This window comes from Xiphophorus hellerii, chromosome 7 (genome assembly GCF_003331165.1).
Source record: "Xiphophorus hellerii strain 12219 chromosome 7, Xiphophorus_hellerii-4.1, whole genome shotgun sequence".
In the NCBI taxonomy this organism is placed as follows: domain Eukaryota; kingdom Metazoa; phylum Chordata; class Actinopteri; order Cyprinodontiformes; family Poeciliidae; genus Xiphophorus; species Xiphophorus hellerii.
The window spans coordinates 28,345,488-28,366,687 of record NC_045678.1 but is presented as its reverse complement, the minus strand read 5'-3'; the positions used below and the strand labels follow the sequence as shown (position 1 = coordinate 28,366,687).

At 38.2% G+C, this 21,200-nt stretch overlaps 1 protein-coding gene across 1 annotated transcript in view; it reads right to left on the bottom strand.

Annotated features, from left to right (window-relative positions):
• The window catches only part of efnb2a (ephrin-B2a), a 32,056-nt gene extending 11,177 nt beyond the window's left edge, over window positions 1-20,879 (bottom strand). Inside the window, exons 1-2 of the mRNA XM_032568160.1 lie at window positions 20,079-20,879; window positions 6,593-6,876 (exon numbers count right to left, since the gene is read on the bottom strand). Of these exons, the coding sequence (XP_032424051.1) occupies window positions 6,593-6,876; window positions 20,079-20,191 (397 nt within the window). The 5' untranslated portion in view covers window positions 20,192-20,879. The remainder of the gene's footprint in view (window positions 1-6,592; window positions 6,877-20,078) is intronic.
• Between the last annotated feature and the right edge of the window lie 321 nt (window positions 20,880-21,200).

Genomic DNA, 21,200 nt, shown 5'->3' with positions numbered 1-21,200 from the left:
CTGAAAAGTTACTTGTGAATTAGTTCTAATGTAATAAGATATTTGCATTGAAACTAGATGAAAAGGACTCGGTGAGATTTTGTGTTTTTGCGGTGAAGAAGAAAAGAAAAACCACGAGGCCCCCGAAACACTGGCGCCCTGGGCTGCTGCTTTCTAAAGTCTTGCCCTGTTCCTGTGTGCAGCCAGCGCACAATGCAGCACCGAAAGACGACGACGGGCCAATAAGTACTGGCAGCCTTTCGGATCGGGTCAGAACAGAGGGGGCGTACTGATGGACAGAACCAGGATGGATTCGGGGACGGTGATCTAAACGCAGAGCGTGAGGACATCACCACAGAGCGGAGGTTACAGGCTGGTTAATGCCCGTCACGGCGGTGCGCGGTAATCGGCCGTGACAGCAGGCGCCTTCGGTCCCTTTCAGGACCCCTGCGACCCCCCGAGAGAGCCGGGTCACCGCGAATACCAAAGCTGCCTAACAACCATCTCTAATCAGCAGGAAAAAAAGGGAAAAAACCCACTTAGAACCTATTGTTTGAATCCATTTGGGTTGAATTTAACATCCAATTAGTGCGCCACTGAAAGGAGTTTATTTAATTTAAGGTGCATGTGAATATTTCCCACACTGGGACTGTAGCTGATTCATCCACTCAAGCATTTTAATGTCCCTAGCTGAGTTCCCACTACAAATCTCTGAGAAACTTTGTTGAAGGAAACCGTCACAGTTCTGCGATGTTTCCGTTAAATAAGAAACGCAATTAAAATCACGCGTGAATAAGTTATTAAAAACGCCATCATCGTTTTACCGCTTCCTGTCGTCTTCTTTGTGGTTTCTGCCAGTAGTAATGTATCATGTTGTGAACCATGTGACTCGTGTGATGCGGAGTAATGTCACCACAATTTTCGAAATTGCCAATTTAGAAATTGCAATATGTAATTGCCATTACATATTTGTAATGTTTCCATTACAAATATACGCAAAACTATGTCAATATTCTGCTAATGTAGAAAAAAAACAGGATTCTGGGGTTTTTGCAGTGAATGAATGAATCGTGTGAAATGTGAAAAAATGCTTTCTGTTGCAGTTTTGTGAAATAATTTCATCATAATAAAAAAATAAACACTTCCTCTAGAACAAAAATATGAGTTTTTTCAAAAATCATCTTGTTTCCATCCAGCAAATTTATTTTTGTTATTCCAATTTGCTTAAGTCTTATTGGTCAATGGAAAATGATTCTGTGAATTAATTAAAAAAAGGCCCATTTTATTCCCTGCAGCTCTCAGATTCTGTTGCAAGGAAAACTGATCAGATTTCCCTCTGACTGTCGCTGCAGCTTCGTCCTTCTCCTGCCCTCCTCTTCCTCTCTTTAGCTCTCTTTCCTCGCCCCTCCTCACCCTCGTTAGCTCTCTTTCGTCACTCTCTCTGGCCCCTTTCCCTCTTTATTCATCCCTCTCTCTCTCTCTCTCCCTCCTCCTCGGCGCACGTAATCATCCGGCTCGCTCGTCCCTCGGCTTCGGGCCACGCTGCCGCAAAGGATCACATCAAGCCCCGTCTGCACTCGACTGTGGCACCATTGTGCACTTTAAAAAAAACAGAGACATACAAACGGAAACGGCGTCGCTTTCCGTACGTCATCGACGCTTGCTGATTTGAAATGAAAAAAAGCCCAGAAGTGTTGGCAGCCGACTCAAAGGAGGCAACGTTAATCCAATCGGTCGAGCCTCAGATCCGCACAAGCGATGTGAGGCCGATTGTGTGGAGAAATGGAGGATTAAACGGCGCTTAATTAATTACGTATTGAGTGCTCACTCCAAGAGACTAATGAAACCCTGGCGGTGAACTTTTCTGAGGCGCTGTCACAGTCTGATGGGTCCTGGATGGTGCTGTCAAGAACGGAAACACACACACACACACACACATCAGCGGCAGTGGCTGGTCTGTTTTAGCTGAGAAATTACAGCTTAATTATAGAAAAATCTGCGATATACAGTAGTCACTGCTTTTCAACACAAAAGATGTGGAAACAGCACCCCCTCCGGCCAACAGCGGAATTACGTCAATGAAAATAAGAATTTTGATTCACAGATGAAACGATTCTCTTTCAAGTGAACGTTTTGGAGAAATTTGAACTTAATGACGCTGTTTTTTTTTTTACTCTTTCTGAAGTATTTCCAAAACAAATGCTCTGCTGAGAAGTGAATTTTCTGTAAACAAGTCAACATTTACCCCCAGAGGTGAGAACATGGTGACTGCTGTGTGTGAGCACAGAGGAAGTTCACTGTGATTTCCTTTTAGGTTTATGATCCCATTATATTGCTCTGGCATCTCTAGCTGCTCCTTTCTGGAACAAACAATAAAAATATTTAATCATTGGCATTTTATGTTTACAATAATGTGATGGATGTCCGCTTTAAGGAATAAATAGTCTCTATGTGTCAATGAATGCTTTTGTGTTTTTTAATTTAATTTTTAAATAGTGCTCTACTGAGAAGTGACTCTTCTATAAATAAGTCAACATTTACCCCCAAAGGTGAGGACATGGTGACTGTGGGATTCTGTTGTTAATTATGCATCAGTCAGTTCTAAAAACACAAGCTAAGATGATGAAAAAGCTCATCAAGACATATAGAAAAACAGTTTATTCTTCCCCAGAAGTTCCTTTCGCCCAAAGGTGAGAACATGGTGACTGCCGTGTGTGAGCACAGAGAAAGTTTACTGTTGGATCCTCTTATCAAAAGTAAATTCCTCTCAATTCCCATTAAACTTTAAACAGTTAAACCATTAAAGCTTCAGGATTGTACTGTTTTTGTGTAATTCCCTCTGAAATAACAGTACAGGAATTAACTTCTATCTGTGAGTGACAATTGATTTATCTAGAGTCTTTAATAAAAACTTTATTAAAGGGTAATCATTCTTATTTACGGCTTTAAAATTGGCTGAAATTTCTATTTACTTTGATTTCTTACAGCTAAAGCTGGAAGTTGTGATGAGACGGGCTTTCCTGGAAATTCAGACAAATTAAAACACAGTTTATGAGTGAATAGAAAAGCATTAATTTCATTAAACAGATGTAAATAAACAGAGCTAATATATGACTTACTCTCTAGGCTAACTGGTTTATAATGTCATGAGCTTTAACAATTATAAATTTAGATTCAAAATTAGTTCTCATGAAGTTTAAACTAACACAATAAGCTCAGTCTTATAGCTGACAATAGTTTGCTAGATTGGTTCAGATGTTCACACGAATCTTAAAAAACCCAGCAAAGTAGAACTTGTTGTTCTTTACAGGTTTTGCAGAGAAAACTGAGACCGGAAGAGCCGGTTCAGGACTCAAATATATTTTTAAAAATGGTCCTTTGTCTTGCATTGCAACCTGCCAGACAAAATATTTCAGCTAATGAAGTGTTTCAAAGCAAATAAGTCAAAAAGCAGCATGCAAGTGACTCATCACGTTGCAGAGGCAACAAATTAATCATCATAAAAAGGGATTCTTAGTGTTTATTCTTATTATTATTGTAGACATATGTTTTAATCAATCATATTATGTAAGATTTAGGATTCCATAAACAATGAGAAGAGATTGAGGAGAGATCAACGTGACTAAAAGCTAAAATACAGGTCACAGTGACAATAACACTCTTCAGTGCGGAAGTCATTAGGGAGAAAAAAAGACTCAAAATTCACTATTTTCGGAGCCGTAACATGTTTAGAGGAAACATAAAAATCTTGGGAAGCTTCTAGAAAAGTGACTCTTTTTTACATGGAGCCATATTGGCTGCTCATTCAGGCTGCTAATATAGCTGCTACGCTAACAATGCTAAGTGCTAATAGAAGATTTCAAGGAGAGCTTAAAATATAAACTCACATTTTTTTTAGATACAAATGCAGAGCTGTTTTAATTTTTAATTTTGTTAAAAAAAACAGAAACCAGTGTATTTTTTTTATAAATATTTGTTAATATTATATTGATAAGTGTCTCAATAGGTGCTTATGTTCAATAAAATTAATATTTAAGGTAATCTGTTTAGCTCTAATAAGAATATTTTGAAAAATAAAAATAAATGCAGAGCTAATAAAATGTTTTTATCATCAATCCCAGCAGGGCTGCTATGAGTTTCTATATTTAGAGTAAATGAATTTAAAAAGCTTAAGGCCGTTATTTATAGTACCCAAATCTGAGAGATTAACACGGTGAACAAAAATTGGCCACAAAATCTCTGATTGGTGGATCTCTAATTATGTAAAATAGAAAACTGCACCAGAGCACAAATTTATTTGTATTATAATCTCTTAATAAATCAGTACAAAAGGGGTGAAAACCATGGAATATTAACAGGTTGTGTGCGGTTTATTTGTATTTATGTTAAGACCCAGACTGATCCCAAACGCCTGCACGCTTCCTGTCGTCTGCACTTGTTTTCATTCCCTGTCTGAGCGTTTCAGCTCAGAAACTTCTCCTCATGTCCCTTTTTAAGCATCGAGGAGCTGAGAACATCAGCAGAGGAGAATCTGCAGGAAAATTGGATTTTCAGCCCGTCTTACTTCAGATCCAAATTGATGTTTCCCACCGATCCTTTTGTTCCAACTTGTCGAATCAGCAGCTGCAAGGAGGGGATTTTTTTCCAACATGCAGCAAGAGAAAATTAAAGATCTGGATTTATACCAGATCCAATTTTATTCTTTTTTATTTGTCTGACTTCTTTTTTTTTAAAGAAATGACAGAAAATATTTTCCAAGAAGTGACTTTTATTTCAGTTATTACTTCTGTGAGTATTTCTGCTACTCTGTACTTTGACTTGAGTAACTTTATTATTAAGTATAGCTCCGTTTACTTGAGTAAAATCAATACTCTAATTAGTGCGAGTAACTTTACAGAACGAAGAACAAACATGTTTTAACTAAAAATTAATCAACATGCCGTTTTTGTCATAAATTTTAAATTGAAAGGAACTGATTCTGTTTGATTTTATTATTTTGTATTTATGTTGTTTATATGAATTATTTTTATTTTGATATTTAAAATACCAAAATGTCCACATTCATGTGTGTTTTGGTCCATCTGCTGATGTAATTTTTAAATAATAAATGATATTTTGATCAGTTACTCAGTACTTCAGTCGTTATCGAATGCTGAGTAATTTCTTGGACGTTTTACTTCAGTAAAAATATATTGAAGTAGCGCCACTTTTACTTGAGTACAATCTTAGCCTAACTCTTGAGTAGAAAATTTAATATTTGCTGTTTTGTAGACCTGAATTCAAACTGTTGTCAAACAAGATGGCCGCCCTTGGTGCGATGACATCACAGAACTACGGAAACCCAGTGAGTACATTGGTGTAAAAAAAAAAAAAGCGAGATTTTCCAAAACTAAAACTTCAAAAACAAAAAAAACTTCCAGAACTGTAAAGCTAGACGTTGCTCATCCTCCTATCACCCTAAAGAAGAGTCCGATCCGCTCCGTTTGCTCTCAAGTCGACATTCAGAAGCGCCTCGCCGTGCAGGTAACGCGCAGCGCCGGCGGATCAAACCGCAGAGTCTGAAGCAAACGCCTCGCTCTCCTTTCTTCCCTGTAAGAAATACGGCCTTCCCCACTGTGACAGCTCACAGATGGTGGTGGCAGAGGATCGCAGATGGTCCGATCTGCAGCTCAACCCCCCCCCCCCCCGCACACGCAGCCGCCCCCCATCGCCGCCACACAGATGGTTCAGTCCGCCTCCCATGTTTCAAACCGGGGGGCCGGCGCAGAAACCCCGTCAGAGCTTCCTCTCAGGATGGCATTAGCAAATCGCAGGAAAATCAGCCAGGCGGAGTGGACACACCTGCTGGCCACCAGCTAAACACACATCGACTCTGAGGGGGAATTATCTAGAGGAAGGTCAAGGGTCACTGGGAAAAATTTTAAAAACTCTGATGTTTCATCAGAATTCTGACTGCGGATCGCAGAAGATCGAAGGCAAAATTATGAGAAAAAAGTCTGAATTCAAAGAAAAACAGAATTATGAAAAGAGTCGGATTTCTGAGGTCAAAGACAAAATTCTCAGATTAAGCCAGAATTTCATAGAGAGAAAAAAAGTTTGAATTTGAGGCAATAAAGCCAGAATTTTGGCATTAGCACCAGAATTCCGAGATTAAAGTAAAAATTTGGGAAAAAATTGTCTAAATTTTTAAGTTAGAGACAGAATTTGAGACAACAAAGTGAGAGTTTTGAGAATAACACCGGGATTCTGAAATTAAAGTCAGAATTCTGAGATTAATGTCAAAATTCTGAAATTGTCAGAATTCTGAAAACATCAGAACTCTCATTTTCTTAGAGTAAAGAGATTTATCAGATTAAAGACAGAATATGAGAAAAAAAATCTGAAATTTGAGAAAAAAAATAGTCAAACTTCTGAGATTAAAGATCAAATTCTCAGACTAAAGCCAGAATTTTGTTTAAAAAAAACATCAGAATTTCAGGGGAAAAAAGTCAAAATTCTGAGATTTAAATCAGAATTGTCAGATTAAAGTAAATTTCTGAGAAGAAAAAGTAATTATTATTTTCTCAGTGGCCCTAGTCCTCTTAGTAACCCGGATACGTTCCTGAACACTCACAGATGATGTAGTAGTCCTTCCCCTTGAAGAACTCGAGCCCCCACAGGTTGGGGCTGAACTCCTGGAACTTCAGCGTGAACTTCACGTCCTGGTCGGGCTTCACGCAGTTCAGCAGCGGCGTGTCGGCCTTGGTGATGGTGCAGCTCTCCAGCTGCTCCCTGGGCACCATGTACACCTTGTAATACTCCACGCCGTCGACGACCCCGCCGTCCACGCGCGGGCACACAATATCCAGCTTGTCCCCGATCTGCGGGTACAAAACCACGCCTTGGCCCGGAACAAATCTGGAAGAGAAGGAGGGAAGGTGTTACTGGGGTGGTAACGTTTAGACTGGCGAAGGTCGGCCATTTTAGATGACGGCTGACCATCGTAACTGAATATGATGCTACATTCACATATGGGCTGGACAATAAATCAATAACAAACAAGTGACAGGCACCTGATCAATATCAATAGACTATAGATGTGAAAAAATTTAGATCATTTCACTGAACTCCAATCCAGAACCACACAGCATTCTGGGAAATCTAGGCAGAGGAAAGGCTTTCTCGCAGCTAGCTAAGCAAGGTCGGTGGAATCAACTAACTCACTCACTCTTAGGTTACCTAGCAACAACTTTTAAAGTAACTTCTGGTTGCCTAGCAACAACTTGTTGAGTAACTTGTGCAGTTTAAGGTTTTTCTTTAGTTAACGTGTTCTATAGTTTTTGTACGTGGGAAGTTAGGATTCATCTGTGTATTCAAAATAGTAATAATAATAATAATAATAATAATAATAATAATAATAATAACAATAATAATAGTAATAATAATAATAATAATAATAATAGTAATAATAATAATAATAATAGTAATAATAATAATAATAATAATAATAGTAATAATAATAATAATAATAGTAATAATAATAATAATAATAATAATAATAATAGTAATAATAATAGTAATAATAATAATAATAATAATAATAATAATGCTTCACAACTGCTTAAAAATAAACAGCAGCACAATGTAGTGAAAACTGGGGTTAAAACAGAAAAGGTCACAGAACCAGCTCGCCAGTATTTCAGGTATTTAAAACGAAAATCGAATCAATAATTTCATATTGATCAATATGAAACGCTTATATCGTGATGCGTTTTTCAGCCATAGCCTACATTCACACTGCAGGTCTTGGTCCTCAATTCCAATTATTTTTTATGAAAATAATTTTTTTTCCGCATGGTCGTTCACACTAACTAAAAGTGAATATAATAAGACGGTTTATATACCCCGTGACCTGCATGCGCAAACAAAACAAAAAATGTCAGCACAGGTCAGAACAGCATGAAGGAAGCTAATACAAAGAAACCAAAAAATATCATAATTATGATATTCAGCCACTGTTCACGTCCAGTCCGGCTTCTTCTGCGGTATTGACATAAATGTCCGATTGAAAGCGACATTACTGATTTGAAAACGATCAGATACAGACCCTATTTAGTACCACTGATGGGAAAAACAAACTGATTTTATGTTAACATTTGGAAACTAAGTGAAAAAACTGGAACATTTTTCAACAACCTAAAGTCGGAAAAGGCCAAAGATCCAACAAACATCAACCTCCTTCTGTTTCAGGCATTAGGAACCAGAACCTGCCTCTGATTGGTTAAAAATGAGAAAGAAAAAGCTGATGAGTCAGGTTAAAATGCTGGTTGCTATGGAGATTCCCTCCCTTTCTGAGGAGCAGCACAAACAGAAGTATAAGGCTCAAACAAAGTGTCCTGTTTTAAAAGCAGTAAAGTGCCTGTGAAAAGTTTTTTAACAGAAGGAAGTGGAAACTTCTGGTCGTCTTACATGGACATTTTTATGTGCCTGGAGCGTTTCATGTAGCAGATACCAACAAATATGAATTCAGAGCTGAATCCTAATGAGAGTTTTGGTGTAGGCTCTCTGCAGTCTGGAGTGATTTGACAGAAAACAATAAGTCCTGTAGGAGTGGAGAACAAATTGAATGAAAGTAGATAAAAATGCCAACGTTTTGATGTATAAACCGCATTTATGGAGATGAAGCTACAGCAATGAAATTAGTTTAAATCCAAAAGGTTTCTGCAAATGTCACAGAAACAGAAGACATACGGTGTCAGACTTTAAGATGAACATTTAGTCGTAAAACCTCAAAACATCATAAACCTTATGGAAGGCATCAAAACACTTGCAGACATTCTTAAGGAAAATAAACATTTAATTAAAAATTTGGGGGGTTAAAATGAAAAAAAAGCATAAATGCTTTGCAAAAGGAGGATGAATAAATTTTCTTCAATAAGATGTTTTGAGGAAAATTGTGTTTTTAACACAATTTCCAAACAGATAAGAAGATTAGTTGCAAAAACGTGTTGCTGAGGTTTTTCTTGTGTCATTTTCTTGAATCTGAAATTCAAAAACAAAGATTAAAAAAGCTTTTTTTTTTGGATAATAAGTCAATGTTTGATGATTGTTGAGTCACACTGAACTGTTACCTAGCAACCCAAGTTAACTCTAGTACATTTGGTCAGCTGGTTTTACCACTGTGCAATGGCTGCTGAAAAAGAAAAGTGTTTTTTTTTTGTTGTTGATGATTTACTATTTAGAAATGACTTGCTGCAATCTTGTTGGTTGTGCAGGAGGCTCTACTTTTGCTTTTCAAACATGTATAATTGTATAATAGTGCATCTGTTTGCAGTCATTTTCACATGCGAGTGTAACGCTGCGTTAGGGCGCAGCCTATCTGGATTTAAAGTGACAAGACATCTTAAAATAGCTAAAATCTCATTATCTAAGAATGTGTTTGTGCAAAAAATGTAATCAATATAGAACTAAACTGTTCAAGGTTGGTTGGTTGTGTTTATTCTGAATCTTTCCCTCACATATATTTGGGACAGAAGTTCTTGCTTTTCCGAGAATATTCCATAAAAGTGAACTAACTGGAAGCCATGGGAATAAAAGAGAAAGTCTATTATTTCAGGAGTAAAATCTTGACTTTGCTGATGGGGAAAAAACAACTTTTAGTATCAGCAAGAGGATTTATATATGAGCTGCCTCCATTTGGTGCTTTTTAGCCAAAAGAATCCAAATGATCGCATAAACCATCATGGCTCCTAAAACCGCTGCATTTCTTCTCCAAACATCACCTTGTTTGCTTCAGGCAGCTGCGGGTCACAAACAGCAGCAGCTAACTAGGCCGTGGTGTTTCTCCCTCTTCCTGTGCCACCCGCAGAGATGCGCTCAGCGGCGGCTCGCTGCATCCAGCGACAGGCTCAGGGAGAAACACAGGCAAAGGGAGAGAGAGACTCTACGTCTCCGCCTCGCAGCGCCATCTGCCATCGTCCTCTACCAGTCTGAAGGAGACGGAGGGACGGAGGGACAGAGGGACGGTCAGTGGAAACTGGCCTCTAGGCTGCTGCTGCTGCTGCTGCTGCTGCTGCTGCTGCTGCTGCTGCTGCCGCCTTTATGTGTGCAGCGTCCATTTACGTGTCTGATTGAAACATCGACATGCGGCGCAGCATGAGGTTCCTGCAGCGGCGTATTAGGGTCATTGTAGACAGACAAAAAAGAGGAGACATTTCTGCCAAAAAACTGGGACTGAGATTAATCCCAGAAATATTTTGGAAAAGACAGATTTCTCAGACTTAAAGGTCAAAAATTTGCTGGAAAATAAAACTCAGAAATTTTGACATTAGTCTCAGAAAATGTCCGGAGAAGAGAAGGACATTTCTGAGCTCCAAAAGTCGACAATTTTTGTGGAAAAAAACTCTGTGTTTCAAAAGTGAAAAAGTCATGCATTTTTAGATTAATTGCAGAAACTTTGCAGAAAAAATAAGAACATTTCTGAGTTTAAAAAGTAGAAAATTTTCTAGAATGTTTTCTAGCAAATGTATCAATTTTCCAAATCAGAAATTTCTATTTTTTTTTTATTCTGAGCTTAATCTCTGACGTTTGTTATTTTTGACTTCAAACTTGTAGCATTACTAGTCATACTACTGTGACTTGATGAAGTCGGTATTATATCTGTGAAGTCATAATACCATGACTATTCTCTTATTTTGACTTTGTTGTTGTATGAGTTTCTTCTCATAATATTTTGATATTCTCGTAATTTTGTGACTTGGTTTATGTCATTTTTTTTCTGATACTCTGTCATAATAAACAAAACAAAAAATGCAGTAGAAAAAATCATATTATGTATTTATTCATGTATTTATTTATTGGGTTTTTACGTTTATGTTTAGACAGAAGAAGACGACTGCCTCTGTATGCTTTAGTATGAACAAACATGATTTTCTGCAGGTCCAGTGAAGTGCTCAGCATTTTTTCATGGGAGGTCACGGCCCCTTCTGCCCCCCTCGTAGGTTCGCCTCTGTCAGCAGCCTCAAACCCAGCGAGAAAAGAGATTTTACAACAGATTTTAACAGATACTGAATGGCAGGTGTCGCCCCCTGCTTGTGAGGAGGCAGAATTCATGCATGAGGAATTTTTATGTTGATTTTATCTAAAAACAAACTAAGAGTAACAGAATTAGATACTTCTGGATGCTTTAATTTTCTGGACGTCTACTATTTTTTCCAAACCTAAATAATTAATGAATAACTAACAATGTTCAGAGTCGGTGAGAAGAAGAAGCTCGTGCTGCGAGGTTATCTTGGCTGACACTCTGAGTGCGTTTGGGAATAAAGAATAAAATCCTCTTGGTATGCAGAAATGAGGAGGTGGTGATAGGATGTGAAGCTTCCCGGAGTGGGAAAACCTCCAGGCTGTGTTTGGATGTCTGTGGGATAAATATGAAGTAATTGCTGTCTGAAACAAACAGATCTGAGAGCTGAAAGTGTAAAAAAAAAAAAAGAGGAAAAACTGTGTAGCGGCTGTTAAAACCACCTGAAAATCTCGTTTCCTACATTCAGGACAAGTTGGAACTCGGAGTCCGCAGAGAAAAAACAGGAGTTTGTACAACATACTGGATAAACTGATCATTAATCCAACTATCATTTCTGAGAGGCTCACGGGGATTTCTGGCTCTAAAGTAAAAATCTTCTCCTGAAAGGGCAGCAAGTCTGAAAAATCTCAAAGTTTAAACTGATAAGTGCAAGAAATCCTTTAAAAAATGACCAAAGATTATCGTACAAATAGAAAAAAACATTTTATTTTGTAATATTTGGCTCATCATTTTATTCTTGTGTTCATGTTTAACACGTTCATAAGTGAAACTTTATTCAATTCCAATGTACTTTAAAAATAACTTAAACTACGGCTGGAACTTTCAATTATTCTAATTATTCTGATGATTAATCGATTGATCTGATAAAAAATGATTCATTCTGTATATTTTTTATTTAACCGTTTAAGCCCTTTTTGTGCAATATCACAAACTCATAAAAATGTAAATAAACAAATAATTAAATAAGAAAATAAACATTTTATTACCTGAAATGCAATAACAACATTCCCTTTAGCTTGATTATCAGCAGCAAAGAAAATACTTATAACGTCTAGAAAAATATGAAAAGCTCGGTCTTTTCTACTTGATTTAACATCAATACAGTGTAGAAATTATCTGCTTATTGTTTGGATTAACAGATTAATAATTGGAAAACAAAATGTGTTTAATAGGAGGCGAAGTTTTAGGAGTCCTAATATTTACAGAAGTATAACCTCTAAATAAGTTGTTCTTTCAGCAAAGTGCCATTTTCAGTCTGCATTATTCAGTTAACAGTTTATCTATTACTAAATTAGTTGAGGATTATTTCAACAACTGATTAATCACGATTAATATGATTAATCATTTCAGCTTCTGTTCAAATATTTTTCAAAAAGAGACCCAAAATTATAAAAATATTCCACTATCATTATTTATTTACCAAAAACAAGTTTTGAGTTTGATTCAGCAGCTTGTTGGATCGTATTTAAATACTTTTTAGAGGAATTTGGGTTCTGATCCGACTGAATTTCCAGGAGTTGTACGTCCGTAACGCCTGAAATCAGAAACTACAGGAACATAATTCACTTTTCTGGCATTCTGCTGCTGAGCTGCGTCTGAAACGTTCCGGGGGTCCAGGACGCCGGACAAACCCGTTCCGTCTCCCATGTAAATTATAACGCCGTGACGCCATTTTAGCTGGTTGTCCAGAAAGCTCTCAGAACGTTGCAGCTGATCCAAACAGGTGCTTCGGAGGGGGATCGTGTTCCCGCTCTCCTGCCGTCTCCGCTCGGACTCCCACAACATTTTTACTACACATAAAGCCTTTAATGGACCACAGCCTCATCTTATCTAAAGCAGCTCATTGTTCTTGATCAGCCCTCGTGAATTTTTCCCCTCGCAGTCTGCCGGACCTCTGGTTGTTCCCAGATTCTCCGACACCAGCCTGGGAGGAAGACCCGTCGTAATCTGGGTTCATTTGTGGGACTTAAAATCCTAAATCAGACAGAATTTGACGTTTAAAAGCGCAGCTATTTATTAAACTGATAGGGAATGTACTTTGCTCCATATTTTCTGCGAGTCACAGTGAATTTACTGAGTTTTTTACTTCAGTTTGAGCTACTGTTACCATAAAACCTGCCTACAAATGATTGAATTTAAAAGAAATGATGGGAAAAAAATCAAGTGACCAAGTTTTTGAACCATTTTTAACAATCAATATTTCACTTTTTTAGTGTCCGAGAAAGTCTTTCAGTGAATAAATGTACTGATTCTTCTTTTAATGGATCCTTTAGTTCATATTTTATATAAAAACAGAAAACCAGAAGCTGAACCTTTTAAAAATTTGTCTTACACTGCAAAAACATAAAATCCTACCAAGAAATTTTGTCCTAGTTTTAGTGCAAATATATTAGTTCACTTGAAATAAGATAAAACTAACTTAGAAATAACTTTTCAGCAAAATGCAAGAGCTGGTTTAAGTAAGTAATTGTTGAATATTGATTTTAAAAACTGCTGGCTCCACTGGCAGAATATTCCACTTATTCTGAGCCGTTACCTAGCAACCACAGCCACGCCCAGCCTGTCGCCTAGCAACCCAGTTCTAGTTCAACTGGCAGATTATTTCACTTTTAACACAACATGTTTTTCCATGTTAGAAGTGAAATAATCTGCCAGTGAAACTAATACTTTGTTTTTTTAAATATATATTCAAGAATTATTGACTTAAAAAATTCCCATATTTTGCCGAAGTTACTTTAAGTAAGTTTTGTCTTATTTCAAGTGAACTAAGATGTTTCCACTAGAAAGTAGATTGTAAGATTTTGTGTTTTTGTGGTGCGACGTGAACTAAAAAATAACTGTTTTGATAAAATGATGACTGTAGGCCAGCATGAATAAATGACACAACTTTAGGTTTTTATCTTTGGACATCAGAATGTGAAATGTAAGTGAAATTGTATCCGCAGAATTTGAAAGAATAAGAAACAGAAATCGCATGTAAAGGACTTTTGTAGCCAAAGAAAACATTTTCAACATGTTTTCCCCGTTTTGGTTCCTAAATGTTGGCAGCAGAATCTTGTCTTGATATCTGAGCTTTTCCTCCTTTTGTACTTTTGCTTTTTTTTCCCAATATTCTGCAAAATACCTTTGTTCACTGCAAAAACACAAAATCTTATCAAGGATTTTTGATCTTGTTTCTAGTGCCAACATCTTGAAAGACGATTAACCTTAATATTGATTAATAATGATTAGTTCTAATGGCTTCTATGTTAGTTTTGTCTTATTTTAAGTGTACTAAAATATTTGTGAAGAAACTATAAACTATTTTGTAGTTTCTTGTACATTGTGTTTACATGTCATTATCAGTCTATTTATTGTCTGTCTGCTTTGCTTTCTCAGCGTTTTGAGCTACATTTGTAAAAAAATAAAATAAAATAAAAAATGTAAAAGATATTCAGTCCAAAGTATCGACTGCCATGTTTCACACTTCCTGCTCCTCTAACCTAAATGCACTGCAAAAACACTAAATCTTACCAAGTATTTTTGGTCGAGTTTAGTGCAAATATATTAGTAGACTTAAAATAAAACAAAACTAACTTAGAAGCAAAATAGGATCTGGCTTTAAGTCAATAATTATTGAGAAGAATTTAAAAATTACTAGATTCACTTGCAGATTATTGCGCTTGCAACATAGAAAAATGTCTTGTTATAATTTAAATAATCTGCCAGTTGAACTATTTACTTTTCAAATTATATTCAAGAATTATTCACTTAAAACAAGATCCTACATCAACTTTTAGTTCAATTTTGACTTTTTTTAGGTGAACTAGGAGATTTGCACAAGAAATTAGAGAAAAATACTTGGTAAGATTTTGTGTTTTTGCAGTGTAGTTAAAGACTAACGAGACGGATTGAAAATATTTGAAGGAATCTAAACAACGATGTGATTTTACTCTGAAAAATTTCTTGTTTTGAGCAAGCTTTTGCTTTTGCAGTAAAATCCTGGCTGTGTTGTTCCTTATTTATTTCTGTTTTTCCTTCTTTTTTTTTCTTGCTGTTTTCTGAAATCCAAACCGGGACAATGTTTCCGCTCACACGCCGTGTCCTGATCTGCAAACTGCTGCGTAACGAGAACGCTCAATAAACGCTGACAGAGGAAAAAAGCCAAAAAAACCCCAGTAAAAACGGTACGACCCGACCGCCTGAAACGTCCCAAAAGGACGAAGACGAGAGGCTGAGAGGACGGGAGAGGACGGCTGCAAGCTGCAGACTGCAGCAATAAAAGTGAAGGAAGGCAGAGAAAAGGTCACGGAAAACCGCTCGGAGAGAGGAGGGAGGGGTGGAAAACAAATTACAGCATTCCCTCTCATGATTGTAAATGTGTTCAACACACACACACACACCCACACACACACACACGCCGCCCACCAACAGGCTTCAAGGCACGCTTGGCCCTTTAAAGTCTTCCTAAAACATCTTTTTTTTCATCCAATCCCGCCATAAATATTCCAGAATCAAAGCGCCTGGAGCGGTTTAACACGGATCAGGCTGTAAAAAACATCCAGTGAGGTTTTAACGAAGCACGTCAGGCTTCCGGTTCGTCCTGCTCACCTGTTTTTCCGCCATGTTTGCGTCCATCCGAGCCGCCGTGCGCACATTTCCAGCTCCTGTTCTGAACGCTTCATCAAACTTTCCTGAACACGACTCCAACACGTCATCTCAGGTCTGAATTTAAGGGTTTTATTTTTGTAAAACTGCGTTAAGGGTGGAAAAACACGAATACACTGCAAAAACAGAAAATATTACCAAGCATTTTTATGTAGTTTCCACTGCAAATATCTTAGTGCACTTGAAATAAGGCAAAAACTAACTTACAAGCAACTTCCCAGCTAGATAAAGAAGTCAGTAATTCCTTAATATTGATTAAAAAGTATTAGTTCCACTTGCTGTTTATAACATAGGAAAATATTATTTTGATATTTGAAATGATCTGCCAGTTTAACTACATTATTAAAGAATCATTGACTCTAAACAAACTCCTACATCTCAAAGAAACGTTACTCTTGAGTTAGTTTTGTCTTATTTTAAATGTACGAAGATATTTGCTCTAGAAACTACACACAAGTCTTAGGTTAGATTTTGTGTTTTTACAGTGTATGGGACCTTTCTTTCATTACACACTGCAAAAACACAAAATCTTACCCAGTATTTTTGGTCTAGTTTCTTTTGCAAATATCTCAGTCCACTTGAAATACATTTTCTTTCAATAATCCTCAACAGTTACTTCATATTGATAAAATATTTATATATATTTGTTACACTTCTGATAAAATGTTTTTCTTATGTTCTAAGTGAAATAATCTGCCAGTTGAACTTTTTCCATGAATATTAATGAATAATTGAAGTATTTTTGGTCATGTTTCTTGTGCAAACTAAGACAAAACTTACAAGTAACTTTTAGGAGTTTGATTAAAGTCAATATTTCCTTAAAATTGATTAAAAAATACTAGTTCCAGATTTTCCACTGAAAACGAGAGAAAGTTAAAAAATCTTAGTTTTGTGAGCTCAGATGAAACGAGACCAAAGATACTTGGCTGGATTTTGTGTTTTTGCAGTTTTTGCAGCGTTTTTGCAGTTTTTGCAGCGGTTCATTACGGATTCAGACCAACGCGGCTGCAGTGAGGGTTAATCCATGCAGGTCTCTGCAGAGAGAAACGGGGTCTTTACTCCCCTCTACCTTTCATCCTGTAATCCAGACCCAGACATAATTACCCTCCTTCCCCTGAGAGACGCAGAAACAAAAAAAAAAAACTCTTCCCCAGTTTAACTTCTTCTTCTTCTCTTTTAGACAAAGTTGGGCTCTAAAAACGAAAAGTCTTGGATTAATTCTCCTCTTTTAAAGAAAAAAAAAAACCTGACAACTTTTATGCAACTAAAAAAAGAAAATCCTTGGTTTAGAAAAGGACCCCTGAGGTGCCCCCGCCGCTGCCCGGTCACAAAGGGCCTTTGGGGCTCCTCTGTAATCTCTTAATGAACTGCAGCGGAGGAGAGGCAGCGCTGCTTTTCCATATCCCGTGTAAAGCGGGGCTCTCTTTTGTTTCTCCCTCCCAGCTACAAAATGGATTAGTGGTTGGAGGAGGCGCGGCGATGTGAGCAGGGGTCACTCTCTTGTTTTTCTGACGAGGCTCGTTTAAGAAAGGCCAGCAACAATGAGGTTTGATCGACGGAGAAACACACACACACATTAAGCTGGAACCAAGATTTAAAGTTTAGACCATAAAAGTTAGAAGCGAGAGCGCTAAAAACCCAATGCTAACCGACCCGATGCACCGATCTGCTGGTTCTTTTGGCCTGTACCGATTTACGTTCAGCTGATTTTCACAAATTCTTGTTTTTACCCGAAAACAATCAACATAAAAAAGGAGAAAAAAAACTTAAGGATGCAAAAGTAATTCAGCCAAAATCTCCTTAACTTTGGGAGATCGGCTCACTGCAAAAACATCAAATCTTACCACGAAGCTGTGGAGGCCTTTTTTAAGGTCTATAAATCCTTAATACTGATGAAGAAGTAAATTATTTACTTATAACATGACATTTTTTCATGTTATAAGTGAAATATTATCGTTACCAGTAAATTACTGACTTTAAAAAGCTTATATATTTTGCTAAAATGTTTCTTATAAGTAAATTTTGTCTTATTTAAAGTGTATTAAGATGTTTGCACTAAATTAGACCAAAAATACTTGATAAGATTCGATGTTTTTGCAGTGCCGAAACTTAAACATGAAGCCGATTTTATCGGAGGTTTGACTGACTGTTCCTGTCTGCAAGTTGGTAGTTAACGATAATCACCTTAATGTTGCCAACTCAGCAACTTTCCTGATATTTTTAACAACATTTAAGACAAAAAATATCAGTTTTGGCCAAAATCGGAATCGGCTTTTTGAAGTGATCGGCCAGAAAACTGCAATCGGTGCACACTTTAAAAGAAATGATAGCGGATATTGTCTTCAGTCAGAGGCTACTTCCAATTTGCAGTAAGACAGACTGCTACAGGAGCTCCTCCATGTCCCCAGCTGTCACTATCTACAGTAACTCTGTAAGTAAATGAGTTTTTTTAAATTTGAATCTTATGACTCATCAAAATGAAAGAATTACGTATTTATTCCGATTTCTGGATCTCTAATCCGACTTTTATAGGGTTTAATTTATAGGCTGAAAATGGTGGAAGTTGGTATAATTGATACATTTAATGATGATTGTAGGAAAAATCAGATTTTCATGAATTCGACACATAAGGGAAAAAAATGACTCTGTTCCGATTAAATTGATTCAAAGTGACTCGTTTCTGGTGCTGTGGATGCTGAAAACAAGTTGAAACTTTGTACTGAGGTCAAATAGATTCCAAAAATCCAGATTTAACTTTAACTTCTGAGCTCCTCGTCCAGAAAACTCCCACCCCGAGGCCTCACACGCTCCAACGGTGGACACATTATCACGTTTCCAGTTGATTTCCTAAAGTTAGAGCTGATCTGCAGCTCCAGGTTTGGTTATAAAGGCTTCTTCTTTCACTATTTGATCAATTTTTGCAAATTTTCCTCTTTCTTTCCCATCATCCTAGCCTCTCATGTTCCTCCCTAAAATCTAGATCAACCATCCAGAGTATTAAAGCTTATAAAAATCTGCCAGTTATGGCGTTAAAATGGTTATTTTGCTGTTTCTGTATCATATATTAATCTTTTTCTACTAATTTCAAACAACCAGGCAGTTTGACATGCAAAGCTGAAGTTCAGTCGAGTCAATTTTCAGATAACTGACTTATATCAGTCAGTTTAGCAAAAAACTGAGTCGTTTTCACATTTTTAAGTGTTAAAATAACTCCAGAAGGGTTCAATTCAGCAAATTTGTTGTGTCATTTTATTTAATTCGTCTGAAAAGAGTCTGATTTTGTAAATGAGTGAGTTTGAATGGAAATTAAACTCACTGGTTCACATTTTAATAATAAAAAACACAGTTTGCTGAGAAGAAACTCGCAGTTTTCAGCTCAGTTTAGCACCAATCCGTGATCAGTCACTCAAACCTTCACCAGCTCAAACTCGCGGATTTGAACCAAAACTAGCTGGTAAAGGCGCAGTCCGGAGCTTAAAATGCGCGTCACTTTGCGCCACTGAGTCCATCTCGCCGTCAGGGAGGCGCAGTTTGGAGTTTGGAGTTTTGGCCGTGACTAAACGGACACAAAGACGGGACCCACTCCGCCCCCGCCGGCAGAGAGCAGCGGCACACAGCAGCAAAAACAGAAAAAGAAAAGAGAAAAGAAAGACACGTCTTCTGGCATCACTAGAGGACTTAAAGCGTTTATTTCTGACGGCAGGGGGGGGGGAAAACGCCGAATTTGTTCCTGAAGTTACGCAGAAAAGGAGCCCAAGTTGAACTTTTATGCACAGAGACGGAACTTAGCGCAGCGGCCTGTTTAAAGCTTTATCGCTGCGGCCACATTTCCAGCAGAAATTTTTCTGAAATCCGCCTTATTGTTCTGAGAAAACATTTCGACACACACACACACACACACCCCAACACACACACACACACACACACACACGCAGAGAGGCCCGCTGGAGCTCAACTAACAGTCAGAAACATGCTCCGTTCTCTCCACGCTCCAACACAATACATTCACATTCCTGAAGTTGGAATTATTTTTTAATAAATTGTGTGTATTTTTGATATTTCTGGCGGCGACATTTGATGTATTCACCCTGCAGTGCGCAGCGCAAAGTGCGCGTCATTTCTCCGCACATCGAGCTCCGTCTCCGCTCTCTGCGCGTAAATATTCCCCTGCTGAATGTGCGCACACTGGGATTGTAGATTTATTCAACCAGAATGCACTATTTTAGTGAAAAGCTTTAGAGGAGCGGATTCATTTTTTTAAAGAAATACAAAATAAAATAAATGTCAGATTTGGTGGAGGAAGAGGGGAAAAAATCGGTAATAAATGTTGCAGTTAATTTTTTGAAATTATTCTTTGCGCAAAGATGAGTGCGCATTTCGCTGCACTTACTTGGTGTTGGTCGTGTTCCAGTAGATGGACTCCAGAATGAGCGGCCGACACAAGTCCAGTTCGAAGGCGAGGAAGAAAACTCCAAAATAATATCTCCACATCGAGTCCCCCATGGTGAGCCCGCGCGCCTCCGGGATGGATGCGGTGCACACTCCGTCTCAGAGGGGGAACAGCCGTGTGTGTCCACGCAGAAAACAAAATAACAACAACAGAAAAGCAAAAAGATCTTCAGATTATATCCCGATCCAGCGCATTCGGACCCAACAAGCTCCGATCAGAGCATCTCCAAAAAAAAAAAACCAGAGAAAAAAGAAGAGCGCACGGTTGGTTCATTCAGGGCGCAGCGCGTTAGAGATCCATCATCCTTCAGAGAAAATAGAAATCCCTCTGCGTAAAAAGAGCCAACATCCAACAGCAGCAGGCTGAGGTATTCCGCGTTCAGCTGGAGCTGGAGGTGGAGGTGGAGGGCGACAAACTGTGGGTGACAGCAGCACAAAAATGGAACAATGAGGTCGGATGGTCGAAATGAACAAAATGAGCGGATGTGTGGATGAGAGAAACCAAAGGAGCTGGGATGGAGGTTCTCATTCTAAACAGGTCCGAAAAGAAAGAAAATAAAACTCCCAAAGTGAGGAAAGAAGGACAGAAAAGAAAGAAAGCCGAGCACGCAGGCGGAGAATTAGAGTCCCGCAGATCCGTCCTCCCGCACCGCAACGCACCGCACAGCGACCCGCACGCAGGGAGGATGTCGCCTGATCGGCTGCTGCTCTCAAGCCGGGCTGGGAAGTAACTGAGAGAGACGCAGACTGGGAATATTTGGCGGAGCTGCTCCCGACCAGGCCGCGCCCACCGCCGCCGCTGATTGGTGGAAGTTAAAAAGAAGCGGATCCGTCAATCAGAGGCGGCAACTGGTTCGGCGGGGTGAGAAATTACAGCCGAGCCCTGCTAATGTCAACGGGCGGCTCCTGGGTGACTGTAAAGCATTTTAATGACGCGACACGTCACCAGACAATTGTTTTAATCAATAATAATAATAAGAAGAAGAAGCATAAATATTAAAAAGAGAGATAAAGAGAAAGAAAGAGAGAGAGATGGAGGGAAGTCAAGTGTAATACCTGCACA